Source organism: Hordeum vulgare, chromosome 7H (assembly GCF_904849725.1).
Source record: "Hordeum vulgare subsp. vulgare chromosome 7H, MorexV3_pseudomolecules_assembly, whole genome shotgun sequence".
In the NCBI taxonomy this organism is placed as follows: Eukaryota; Viridiplantae; Streptophyta; class Magnoliopsida; order Poales; family Poaceae; genus Hordeum; species Hordeum vulgare.
Window position 1 is genome coordinate 107,098,705 of NC_058524.1, and position 13,895 is coordinate 107,112,599.

General features: G+C 43.8%; 1 protein-coding gene and 1 long non-coding RNA gene across 2 annotated transcripts; one reads left to right on the forward strand and one right to left on the reverse strand.

Annotated features, from left to right (window-relative positions):
• Positions 1-28: 28 nt before the first annotated feature.
• LOC123407359 (potassium channel KOR1-like) lies at positions 29-7,879 on the reverse strand. The gene is made up of 13 exons (XM_045100471.1): positions 7,180-7,879; positions 3,917-4,141; positions 3,678-3,741; positions 3,265-3,604; positions 2,869-3,164; positions 2,612-2,692; positions 2,416-2,514; positions 1,736-1,954; positions 1,445-1,633; positions 1,267-1,342; positions 860-1,154; positions 639-760; positions 29-561 (listed from the first exon to the last, which is right to left on the reverse strand). The coding sequence occupies exons 1-13, from the start codon at positions 7,776-7,778 to the stop codon at positions 302-304; spliced, it is 2,865 nt and encodes a 954-aa protein (XP_044956406.1). The 5' UTR covers positions 7,779-7,879; the 3' UTR covers positions 29-301.
• LOC123407360 lies at positions 1,461-7,002 on the forward strand. Its single transcript, XR_006612587.1, has 3 exons — positions 1,461-1,553; positions 1,640-1,739; positions 6,483-7,002. It is a non-coding gene; the product is annotated as an uncharacterized LOC123407360 (long non-coding RNA).
• Positions 7,880-13,895: the final 6,016 nt, after the last annotated feature.

Genomic DNA, 13,895 nt, shown 5'->3' on the forward strand with positions numbered 1-13,895 from the left:
GTGTGGGGTCAATTTGTGGACATCTTTATTCACACTCCATTTCAGCTCCACATCTTATTACCATTCTACTATAATTTGTACAACATCGATAATCGGTTCCGTCATGTTTGGTCGTTCTCTTGCTTATATCTATGTACATTGGTACGACATTCAGCCTGCATACCAGAAAGGTGTGTGTGCGCGCAACCAGGGGGGGGGGGGATAGGCTACTCTTTCAGAAATACCTGACTGAAAAAGAAAAGAAAAAAACAAAATTTCCTGCAACAATATGATTATCCTATTTCAACGCTTGGTGCACCTTCTACTTGCTATGACCGGTGTCCTTGTCTCCAACCAGATAGATCTTCTGCCCGTCATTGATCATGTCCACATCCTGGACCGCCGCGCCATCCTGACAGAGCAAGCGTCGGCATGAGCTGGATAAACCAAGCTTCTCCTGGGCTGACCTGATGAGTTCATTGATAGTGCGAGGAATCCACAGCATCACCCCCTCTTTTCGCTTGGCATCAGTATTCCATGGATGGTAAGGGAACACGGAGCATCGTCCTGTATGCATCTTATCTGCCAACAGAAGTTCTTATTGTCACAAATGAACAATGTGCATGTGATTATGCACAGGTTCAAGCTTCTGAACTTGCCTCTCACTTCTTCGCCTCGTGTGGGGAACTTGGAGAGCTCGTCGGCTTTCGCTTGTTCCAGAAGCATTATAAGGGGCTTACTCCCAGACTTGTGCCCTTCGTCCAGAGGAGTAGTACCGCGTCTGCATAGTTGGCAATGTCAAACTCAAGCACGCCTTACACCCTTAAGTGGTTTCAAGCTTGATGACATAGATAAAGGATGAAGTATTATTTGGTGGTACCTGTCCATTGCAAACACACTTGCACCAGCGTCTACCAGCAACTTCGCCATAATATACAAGCCCTCTGCAGCGGCTATGTGGAGAGGATTGCGATGGTCGTAGTCTTTTGAGTTTGGATCGGCACCATAAGCTAGAGCCCCTTGAATGAAATCAGAGTCTCCCTTTGATACTGCTATGCAGAGATGGCTACCGGCATTCTCTAGGTTCAGCTTGGCTCCTTTGCTGAAGAGTATTGACGCCACTCTACCATGCCCCTGCCTCACTGCCTCCAGTAAGGGTGTGTTCCCAAATTTATCTGTTGTTGAGCAAAGATCATGTGCTTAAAAATGTGTGATCACAGAAGTATACAAGATATATGCAAGAAGCTGGAAATTGCTGCAGGGATGCATTTCACTGAGTGAGCATACCAGTTAGATTGATATCAGCCCCTTCATGGATAAGGAATCGCACAACATCTTCATACCCTCTGCAAGCTGCTAGATGCTGCGATGAAGATGCTTACATCAGGCATGGAATATTTATCATGGAGGGGGCAACATTTTGAATTAGATAAGAACTATCAAACCAAATATTAGTAATTCGTACCAAAGGAGATCGCCCATCGTAATCACTGTTCTTTGGATTGGCTCCAGCTCGGATTAAGCCAGTCAACTGATGAAGGTCACCATAAAAAGCGGCATTATTTACTCTTAAGGTCAGCTCTTCCTCTTGCTTCCCTATGTGGAATGTGATATCTGATTCTACGTGTTTAACGCGTTTACCATATTCATTGCTCTGCAGTCGGGAGATAGCACGTCAAGAAAAAAGATGCATTATCTATGAATACTGGAATTAGATGAAATAATTAATGGCATGTTGGTTGTTTCTACTGTTTACCTCGGTAAGATTGCTCAAAAGTTTTCTTCCATCAGCAAAATAAATCTCCAATATGTGTGCGAACGACTCTTTATCCAACCGTAAGAGCCTGCAAAGTTCGCAAACGCGAACAGTGTAGGGCTGTGGAATGTTACAGAGAATAGCAATTTCTCCAAAAGAATTCCCTTGCTCCAACATTAGAATAGTCTCTTGACCATCTTCTCCAATGCCAACACCTTCCTGAACAGAAGAATATATGGTCACTAAGATGGATAATAACTAGTTGTAAGGTCAAGTTTCAGCTAAGCATAGCTGCATCCATTAGCTTGGGACGCGATTTGTGGCATTAGAAATGCACCCAAAAAGAACAACCTAGTTGTGGTGCTTGTGCATTCTGATGTACATAGAGTACCTGTGCCACAATTGACAATAAATTATAAATACAACGAAAAACAGGTGGCTATGTGAATACAAAGTTAAGATCCAGTGTATACAACGGCACAGGATATATATCCCCATTAATATTTGTCAGAGTTCACCCATGCTTAGAAAGTCATCCTCTTAGATATAGATGTTGAACAACCAACAATAACCAGTATACCAGGGAAAGCACACAATAGTAAAAATATCTGAAAACCAAAAGCTTTGAAGAGTTAACCAATTTGTTTTAGGCTTGAATTGTTTTTTAGGATTGAACTAACCAGTGCACCCTGACAGACGAAGTATAGCTGGTCAACCGCACTCCCTTGCTCCAGAATAACTTCTTCTGGTAAGAAGAACTCTTCTTGCAGCCTAATCACCTGTAAGGAGCAAAGACGCATAAGAAAATCGTGGGATTTTTTTTTCAAACTTAATACATCAACATGTATAATTTGTCAGAATCAAAGCAGCACACACAATCTGTTGAAGGAATTCTTCTGAACATCCTTTGAACAATGGAGTCCTTTCAATGTATGGCATGTACAGTGTTTGAGAAATCTGCAAATAGTACAAAATATATCATCAGTCAGAGACTCACAACACACAAGAACATATTTGATGTGCCGTGTTGAAGACACAAGACTTCCAACTGCAAGCTGACTATTGTAGAGAGGACAATCTTAAAACTACATCACAGAAGAATGACAAGATCTCCAAATTATAACTCTCATCACCTTTGCACGAATAGAAACAGGAATATCCCGAAGTACAGAGGCTTCAGTGCAGCTGCTCTCATACTGCAACCTCAAATGCCCCTTGATCTGTTCTCTGATGTCCTTTCCAAGTCTATTTCTGTTCATATACCTGATAACTTCTTTCATTTTATCCCTGAATCGCTCGGTTGCCGAGCCTTTCACAATCATTGCTGTCATGTTACCGATGAGGTAAGCTCCAAGAACCATATCAAAGGAAACATATATCATGACAAATATCATTTCCCTAACATTTACAGCATGAATGTCACCGTAACCTGCAGAGGAAAAATAATACCATACCATCATTTTAAACTAGGCTAAGGAACTAGTTATGGAAAGCGAAACTATTTGTTTGGATATGAGAACCAAACTTACCAACAGTTGCCATGGTGACAATGGCAAAGTACATTGATGTAACATAACGCGTGGCAAGATCGATCTCCCTGAAATGGGAATAGCTATAGTCTCCTAGCTGCAAACTCCCGATCCACGTATATCCCTCCACTGATTCAGGAAGCGTTGTTGCCAGGTAATAGAAGATACAAGCTGCTGTGTGTGTACAATAGAGCTCCACAAGTATGAGTTTCACTATTCTTGTGAACAGGTAATTCACACGGATGTCCTTTTCCAAATCCGTGAAGAATTCTCTGACCTTCAACACTCGTGTTAAGCGAATCCACAGTAGGTATCTTAGTTCTTCTTTACGTCCAGAAGCCTGTACACAGTTCATCATATGAAAACAAGAGCAGACAAGCTAAACCATCAGCACATCATAAACTGCATATTACCTTATAGATGGCATCCCATGGGAAGCAACCAAGGAGATCGAAAATGAAGCTTGACTTGCAATACCTGGGTGTATAGAGCATATAAATCATGCTTACATTCGTATTTGAGTTGCCAAATGACATATTTCACAAAGTACAGCTGGTGGAATTGATCAAAGGATATCAGCGCCAATATAAGGCAATCACGACTAACAATTATTTTAGTTGTACTGTTAAAGCATGGGATAAGTGAATATTACCGGAGGGCAATAGAGGTTGGATTGTATACGATGCGGTATGTGTCAGGGTCACGGTAGGCCACAAGAAACTTGAGGACAATATCAATAAGGAAGGCAACCTGACCAACTATGTCCAAGAAGAACAACTTCCTAGGGAGCCCCCTGAAGAATCCAAATTCGAAGGGTGTAACGAAGGAACTGTACACTGCCCAACCCACTATGAACCTAGTCCATAACCGGTACAACCTGCAGGACACAAATCAATTAGTTAGCACACCCGGTATTCCTATAATATAGCTTATGTCAAAATAGTGTAACTCTAGCATCTGTTTTAACATGGGTGAGCAACAAGCCAACAACATTCTCCAAGGTTCCAATCTTATAGAGCATTCAACTTCCATTTGTTAATTTACAGCCATGTCAATTGTTACCTACGAAGGTTGATTTTGGTTGTCAAATTAGCAAGAGACGCACACTTTTCTTAACTAGGTGAAAATGAAGTTGCTAGGCCAAATGTGCCCTGTGTTTAAGCATTGCTGGGCCCACCAGAGTTTTATCACCAGGGGCAGGACTAAGAGCATCTCCAGCCGCACCCCCAACAGCCCCCCGCAAGGCGTCTTTATTTCTACCGTCGCAAAAAAAAAACCCAGTCACACCCCCAGGATGCCGAATTCCGCCGGTTCAAGCCATTTTTCGGCCCGGCGATCCCAGGCTGAACCCAGCATGTTGTGGGCATTTGGAGGCTCCGACGGAAGGAAAAGCGGCCCATGGGCCAGCATTTTCGGGTGAGAAATGCCTTTTCCCGCCCAGATTCGACCCACGCACAGCAGAAGAAAGCCACTTCTCCCGTCGCCCGCTATGCCGATACTGGCGCCAAACCCTTGCCCACAACCCGGAAAGAGAGGGTTTTGCCGTGATGGCCTCCATCCCTGCTACTGCTCGGGCTTTCCAGGGCTCCGACCACGCAGGCGAGGATACCGGTGGCTACCCGCTCACCACGCCCACCAGGTATTCGGCGATTTGCATGTTCGATGATGGGCTCCGACGACGAGGAGGCGTTCACGGTTCTGATGGAGGTGGAAGCCGAGGCCGACACCGACGACGAAGATCACCTCATGATCCTCGCCACTCTGGCCGGCCTGTTCGCGAAGAATGCAAAGCCGCGACGAGGTGGCTCGGCGCCGAGCCGCCGCGAGAGCAAGCAGAGGCATCGAATGGAGGGCTATTGCTTGCTCTATGCCGATTACTTCACCGACGCTCCACTACACGGTGAGAAAGTATTTCGGCGTCGTTATTGGATGAGCCGGAAGCTCTTGCTCAAGATTGTGAATGCCATTCGAGAGTTCGACAACTATTTCATTTGCAAGAAGAATTGCACCGGCACAGTGGGATTCTCCTCACTCTAGAAGTGCACGACAGCTAGGAGGATGCTTGCATACGGAGCTCCTGGTGATATACAGGAAGACTATGGACGCATGGCCGAGTCTACCACCATTGAGTGTTTGTACAAGTTCTGCAGGGTAGTGGTGGAAGTGTTTGGACCATAATACTTGCGGTCACCCAATGTTGAAGACACTACTCGGATCCTAGCACAGAATGAAGCAAGAGGATTTCCTGGGATGCTTGGAAGCATCGACTACATGCATTTGGAATGGAAAAACTATCCATTTGCTTGGCAGGGGATTTACAAAGGCGCGAAAGGAGCTTGCAGTGTGGTACTTGAGGCAGTGGCTACTCAAGTCCTTTGGATTTGGCACTCCTTTGGGATGCCAGGAACTCACAACGACATCAACGTCTTGCAGTGCTCGAATGTCTTTGCCAAGCTTGTTGAAGATCAATGCTTCTCCGGTGAACTTCGAGGTCAATGGATGCCACTACAACAAAGGATACTACCTAGCAGATGACATCTATCCAAGATGGTCAACATTTGTGAATACTATCTCAAACCCTGTGCCAGGAGGTAAAGTCCCACTTTGCAAAGTGCCAGGAGGCTTGCAAAAAGGATGTCGAGCGGGCATTTGGTGTGCTCCGATCTCGATTTGCTGTTGTCCGGTACCCCGCTCTGACCTGGTCGAATCTTGGATGTGGGAGGTGATGAATTGCTGTGTTATCTTGCGCAACATGATTATTGAGAGCGAGCAGGAGGAGCCAGTGTTTAACACTGAACCATATTTCAGGCAGGATCTTGTTGCAGCTGTTGATCACCAGGTACCGACAGGATGGGCTGCCTTCCTCAATACGCGTCATGAGGTCTGAGACCTACAGGTGCATCAAGAACTGCAGCACGGTCTCGTGGAGCACCTATGGAGGCTCAAGGACACCGTCTAGTTCGATGTGTTTTATTTTTTATTCAAATTATGAGCTTTCTTCGTTAAACTATTTGATTTGTATTGATGTCTGTGATGAACTCTGTGATAAAAATTAATTTTTTGTTGAGTTTGTGCCGAATTTGGGTTGCAAATTAGCGCCGGCGAGCCCCCAAGAGATGCTAATTTTCGCCTAAAAACGTTTTTGGGGGGCGAACGGCTGGAGATGCTCTAAGAAGCAAAGTCATGCTGACTGTTCTACATTTTGATCTACTTTACAGGGCCTCCGCAACAGCTTAAATATTCCTCAAGAGACTTACTATGACAACACCCAAGATTAGCGGCTGCCAGCTGGTTAATACTTATGGCGCTTCAAGCCAGCAATCTAAATTATCAAGCACCCAAATCAAATTTGGAGTGCAGAGCGACATCATAAAAAACACTCTGAACTGCAGTAGCCATACACCTGGTTGGCGTTGTGGAGGCAAGTTACTGGTGTCGCTTATTAGTTTAAGTTTAGTTGACATATCATGGTAAGCAGATGCCTTCTACCATTATAATATCGTATTGCTGCGTAACAGCTACATTAGCATGCAGGCTGTTCAATCACATGTTGCTGTCATCTGTTCTTCATGCAACATGTTACAAAGAACATCTCAGGTTGAACGGCATATAAAAACATGTTGATGCTTGCTAAAGATTTAAAAAAAAAGGGGAATGATGAAGGACGTGGCGATTTCTGATATACTCCCTCCGTTCTTAAATATAAGTCTTTTAAGCGATTTCACTAGATGTCTATATACGGAGCAAAATGATTGAATGTACACTCTAAAGTATGTCTATATACATCCGTATGTAGTCCATTAGTAAAATCTCTACAAAGACTTATAGGAGTATTTAGGAACGGAGGGAGTATATATCAGTCCATCGCAGCACAGGCAGGCGTACGTGTCCGTATGGCAGCGATACGATACATACTTGTTGTCGGGGTGGATGACGAGGCCGCGGAGGAGCCCGCCCTCCCCGTCGCCGTCGGCTCCCGGGATGCGGCTGTGGCGGCGCAGCGGGGGGAGGCGGCCCATGAGCTCGAGCCGGCTGCTCCGCGACGACGACGACGACTTCCACCGGTCGGGCTCCACGTCCACCTCGTACTCCTTCTCTGCCTCCTCCTCCCCCGCCGGCGCCCTCCTCGACCTTGCCCCCCTCGCCATCGGCACGAGCGAGCTAGCTGCAGCCACTACCCGACGGGCAGTGGCGGCGGAGCTTGGATTCTGAAGTTGAGCTGGGTGCCGATGGTTGGAAGAAGAAAAAACTTTGAGGTGGGCGCGGGAGGGAAGAGAAGGCTGCTTGTGCTTTATAATGGCGATGGTGAGAGACGTGCCACGGGTTTCTGAAGACACGACGGCCTCCCTCAGGTCGGCACGAGGCGCCTGACTGACGTCAGTCGGCCGGCCAGTTGCAACGGACGGGACTGCACAGCACAGCGACGGCGCTGGCTGCTTAGTCTTTTGATCGATCGATTGATTGAGGTGTCGCCATTCCGACCGGTCGCACCGGTTGCTTGGCATATAACACATCGCCGAATACTAGTAGTGAGTAGTGTGACTACTGACCGGTGGTGAGCTCGCTCGATCGAGTCGTCCCTGCATCACCGGCTAAGTTTCAGTGGACGTCGGGTATGGATGGACCGGTCCAAATCGCTGGTAATTATCACCGATTTCCTTGATCCGGATCTTTCAGGCCCATCACCACTGCTGTCGCGCACTACGCAGAGGATTTGCCCAAACGCGTGCTGCACGGAGCGCACAGGGAGATGAAGCGAAAGAAGAAGATGAGATAATTGCAACGCAGTACCATATTTAGGCATTTTTGCATGTCAGTACCATTTCGAAGACTAATTGTTGCAATACGGTCTGACAGCGTATAAACTCGTATTGACGCACTATCTGATGTACCGGCCCGCATGTCAGTTGACACGGTTCGAACCGGTTCGGTCGGTCGATCTTTGTGTCTGGCTCGGACCCAGTCGACCAAGCTAGTCGCCTTCTTCCCCCCTTCTTCTCTCCTCGCACTCCCTCGTCTCTGCCCCTCTCGTCGCCGAACCTCGTCCGCCGCCACCCCCTCCGTCGCGCCATGGTTTATGAGGATGATAGTAGCAACGACCTGTGAAGCCTGGACATCAGCTCTTCCTCCGACGACATGGTGTACCGGGTAAGTTGTAGAGCTAGGGTTAGGGTTAGGGTTTTTGTTTCTTTAAACTGAGGATTTCTCTTTGTTTTTTGGTTGCTTCTTTAGATCCCTGCTAGCATCGACGACGAAGACTACATGGGCATCGAGAATTCGGTCCTGGATGTTTGCTCGGAGCATCGGCTGCCGCCTGAGCGTCGCGTATCATTCGAAGGATTTGAGGCAGGCAGGAGGTTTTTAGTGTGTGCTTAGCCGGTAAGATGCTTAGTTTAGCGTGTGCATCAATCATTCAGTAATGTGCCTCTCATTCAGCTTAGTTAGACGCAGCTTAGGTAGATGAGCTCATTGTTTATGTAACTAAACAATGTGCCTCGGACAGTCCTGTTTTTAGATGCAAGCTAAAATGTTCCTTGGACACTTCCTGCTGCAGATTGTCATTGTTTAGTTGATGAATCAGTATTAGTGCAGAAGCTTACATGTGCAGCTTAGTTACAAGTGCAGAATGCTTAGTTCCTGTTGCAGATTGTCATTGTTTATTACAAATTGTCATTGTTCCTGCTGCAGACTGGGTCAGATTGTCATTGTTTATTACAAATGCAGCTCTCAGTTTGTTTACTACTAAAGATGCAGCTTAGCTACTACTAAAGATGCAGCTTAGTCATTGTTTACTACTCCTTGGTCATTAGTAATGGGCATCAATCATTGTTTAGTACTACTAAAGATGCAGCTTAGTTACAAGTGCTGCTATTTTTTTTATGTACTGCTAAAGATGCAGCTTAGTTACAAGTGCTGCTATTTTTTTTATGTATTGCTAAAGATGCAGCTTAGTTACAAGTGCTGCTATTTTCTTACAAGTAGTGTTCATTAGTACTGCTATTTTTTATTTATGTAGGTGTTGACATTTTAACTAAGTGAATCATTACTACTGATTACTACTAAATGAATCAGTATTAGTTTTTATTTATGTAGGTGATGACATTTTAATTGGTGTGCTTTATAGAGTAATATAATATGTGGTTTTTTGTATTGCAGCAACCTCAAAATTGTGGTTTTGTTGGGTGGGTAGACCCAGAGTGGCCTCCCACAATGCAAAATGCACTGTTGAAACTTTGAGAAATGTTGGAAGACAACAAGAGTGCTAGGAGGGATGATAACTTGAAGAATTCATTGAAAATTCACCAACTGACAGAAGAGAAAAGAAATCTTGATGCAAACTATGACAAACTAGTAGAAGATGTGAATCAACTGCTCAATGCCCAGGAGGAGAGGGTCATGGATTTGAGCTATTTGAAGGATAAGGTGAATGCCCATGGTGCAGAGAGCTCTAGTGTTGCTGTGGCTGTCATGAAGACTGAGATTGAGAAGAAAGAGACAGAGACAATGAAACTTAAAGGGAAGTATTTAGTGCTTATGAACCTTGCAGAAGCTCAAGGCAGGGTCATTAGGAACCAGAAGGCTAATCATTTGAAGGAGAAGGAGAAGGTAAGTGAAGAGAACCACAATTTGAAGGTTCAGGTTGATAAACTGACCAATTCTGAGGAAAAACTTAATGATGACATTGTGGTGCTCAACCTTCACATTGATGGACTGAAGAAAGGAATTGTGAATCTCATTAAACGCAGGGATGAGCTGAAGCTCCAGATTGCTGATCAGTTCAAGGCAATGGAGAAGAACCAAGAGAAGTTGAAGATGATCAGGGACATTTTGGATGGATGAGCTGAAGCTAGATTGCTGATGAGATGAAGATGAACTTCACTATGTTATGGTTGATGTGCTGCCCTTTTGTGAATTATTGTTCTTTAATGCAGCTTGAACTTCACTATGCTATGGTTGTAACTTAATAACGAGTAGGTTTGTACCCATGTTGTACTGTAAGAATCTCTGAATTATGGATGTTTAAGTGACTTGATCTGTGTTCAACCCCAATATGTTGTATTATGTGAAATATCTTCTTATATGTTGCATTGATAGATGGGTTTGTGCCTTGGAAAGCACATAAACACCATTGATATATGTTGTGTCTTGGAAAGCACATAAACACCATATCTTCTTATATGTTGCATTGATAGATGGGTTTGTACCTATGATATATGTTGCATTATGTGAAAAGCTTTTTTGGAAGAAAAAACTATAACTTGAAGATACAATTATGTGTTTTACGGGAAAGGAAGAAATCCATTGCTCAAGTAATCACCATTTTAGTTTGTCATCCTTGTCCTGTTTGTAGCAGACCACAAATGTGCTACCTCTTAATTTTTAAACTTTTTTTCCTTTTTCCTAATTACACACTGGAAATGCAACATACAACAGAACAATGACCATCAAGCATCTAAGAAAGCAGAAACACACTTTCCTAACTAAAGAGAGCAGATATAACACATAACATACAACAGAATCATGACCATCAAGCACCTTGCATTCATGCATTCTTATTTTTGAACCTGCTGACTAATTCCACATATTGCTCTTACCTTTCTTCTATGAAGTTAAACACAAAAAGTTGCAAAGCACATAAACAGAAAAAGTTGCAAAGCACATAAGCACAAAAAGGATCTTGTAGATGATGATCATAAATCACAAAAGGATCTTGTAGATGATGACCATAGAGCACAAAAGGATGATGATCATAGATGATGATCTTAGAGCACAAAAGGATCTTGTAGATGATAAACAGAAATAAGTCACTTAGTACACATCACTTAGTACTGATCATAGAACTTAGTACACAATAAGTCACTGATCATAAAAGGATCTTAGTACTGATCACTCAGTACACATCATACAACTTAGTACTGATCACTTAGTACACATCATCATTAGTTATGGTTATCACTGGCAGTAAAAAATGCCATCCAGCCAGAATGGTTTGTTGGGGTAGGAGCAGCTGATGAACCTCCAGGAGCAGATGATGAACCTCCAGCAGAAAATCTTGGGGCAGGAGCAGATGATGAACCTCCATCAACAGATGATGAACCTCCAGGAGCAACAAATCTTGGGGTAGTGAAAGGCCTATGAACATTGACACTACTTGTTGACCTTCTTGTAGATCTTGCAAGGGGAGGCTGTGATCTTGCTTCACTCCTTGGTCTTGCAGTTGGAGGTTGTGATCTTGCAGTTGGAGGCTGTGATCTTGCAGTTGTAGGCTGTAAACACAAATGGATTTAACACATGCACATAATAGTTGCAAAGCAAATAAACACAAAAGGATTTAACACATGAACATAATAGTTGCAAAGCACATAATCACAAAAGGGTTTACCACATGCTTGTTTTTCCTCAAAGCCAACTCTGGTCTCTACTATTGTGTGCAGTTGGTGTACCTGTGGCCTTGGAGCCCACATTTGCTGCATGTTATAGTGGCCATTCTTGAACTATCCTTTGGTTTTGGAACCTCAAATTTTCCCTTTATTCTCTTCTCTTTCTTTCTTCCCCTCTTCACATGAAATGTGGGTGGCTCTATGTCTGGGCCACTTATCCTTGTCCAATCATGTTCACCAGGAACATGCATATATCACTGGCTGATAAGAAGCAAGGTAGAAAGGTTTTTTGAAGAATTTGGACACATATTCCTCTGGAAATCCTTTTGCCTTGTTAATTGCTGATATTGCATGGTTGCATGGTATGCCAGACAGGTTCCACTTTCTGCAGCCACATGTATGAACTTTCAAGTTTACAACATGTGTTTGCTGCCCACTAGTCACTTGCCATAGATTTACACCAGCTTGGATAGGTTTGCAGAATCTAGCCCTTTCCTTTTTCACCTCTAGCTTCTCAGCATAATGTGGTGTAATCTCCCACAGAGCTGCCTTTCCTTTCTCTCTATTCCTATGCCACCTCACCATCTGCTTGTCCTTAATACCATCAATCATAGTCCTAATAGGTTTTTTCCTAAAATCTAGGATGTAATTGTGTTGAACACCTCAGATAGGTTGTTAACAACCAAGTATGTCTTGCAGTTAGTGTCAAAAGCATGCCTAGCCCATGTGTTCTTAGGTATTCCACTCAGCCACTTCCAAGCTTCCCCACCCTCATTTTTCAGATCATTCATGGCAATGTTAAACTTGTGTTGGTTGTAAGCATAGCTGGCATTATCCATGCATTTCTTAAAATCTTCCCCCCTAAACCCAGCATTCTGAAAATTTGCATAGAGGTGTCTAAGGCAAAATCTTTGATGGCAGTTTAGGAAAACTTGATTTACTGCATTTAGCAGCCCGTGATCACATAGCATGCTAAACTTAGCTTCTATACAACTACAAATGCAGAACTTGATTTAGTTGCAAATCACATACCTTCTGTCTATCAGACATGATAGTATAAGGACCAAATTTCCCAGTTTCACCTCCTAGACATATCTTCAATTGGTGCAGAAACCAACACCAGTTAGCTGTGTCCTCTTGTCCAACTATAGCAAATGCAAGTGGGAAAATATTGTTATTGCCATCTCTTCCAGTGGCAACAAGGCTTTGAGCACCAGTGGTCAGCTTAATGAAGCATCCATCAACACCTGTTGATGGAAAGCAAAGAACAATTTAAGTCCCTATAAAGCATTGCTAAACAATTAAAATTTCTGATGCACAATAAAGGAATGACTAACCAATGAATGGTATGCATCCATTCAGAAATCCCTCCCTTGCTCCATTTATGCAGAAGAACATAACATGAAACCTTGGTACTGGATGTGGTGTATTTGTAGTAGGTTTTGAAATAACTGTTGTGACTACAACTCTACTACTAGAGTTTGTATCCATGATGGTCCGAGCATAATCCCTAAGTCTGGGATACTGCTTCTTGTGCTCTCCTAGCACAACTTCTACAACAAGGTTTTTTGGCCCTATAGGCCATGTGCCTTCCCACATCAACACCATACTTCTCCCTGCAGTTGTCCATCAAAGTGTGTATGCTAGTGGTGGGATCAGACCTGAACAATGACTCATAGGTCTTTGCAAGCCACTTTGCACTAATCCTTGATTTCTTTGTGTTGGTAGGGCAAGTGTGCTCCAGCCTCATTTTCTTAATAGCAAAAGTCTTCTCCCCTTTGATAATTGCAGCAACTATGCAAAACTGGCAGTGCTCTTGCTTACAACAAGCAATGATCCTTTGGTATGAGTTTCTGTGATACCTGAAGTCTCTGGCCTGTGTGATGTGCAAGCTCAACAAGCTTCTCTGAATTGATGTTGATCCTTAAAGCACATGTACACACATAACTGCCGATGTGGTTGCTTAAGTTTGTCATTGTACGAGATCATTGGTTTCCTTTTCTTGGCCCTACTCTTCCTCCCTTTAGGTAGCACAAATGAGGGTGGCTCATCTCCATCATCTTCATCCTCAAACAACAACCAATCATCTTCTTCATCTGTTGAAGGAATGAAATCAGGTATCACCTCCTCTAACACACCTTGAATGTGACCTAGTAGTGGGGCCTGTCCTAACTTCAAGTTTCTTCCTCCTTTTTGCAGGTTTTTGCATTGGAGGCTCTTCTCTTGCAAAAACATTGACATCCTCCTCTA

Bases quoted from the DNA above. Each gene is read 5' to 3' on its own strand.
- LOC123407359 (XM_045100471.1), bottom strand. From the start codon at position 7,778: ATGTGTTATATGCCAAGCAACCGGTGCGACCGGTCGGAATGGCGACAC. The intron at 3,742-3,916 runs GTAATATTCACT...CTATACACCCAG, and splicing joins CCAACCTCTATTGCCCTCCG to GTATTGCAAGTCAAGCTTCA. The intron at 1,343-1,444 runs GTACGAATTACT...TCTTCATCGCAG, and splicing joins ACGATGGGCGATCTCCTTTG to CATCTAGCAGCTTGCAGAGG.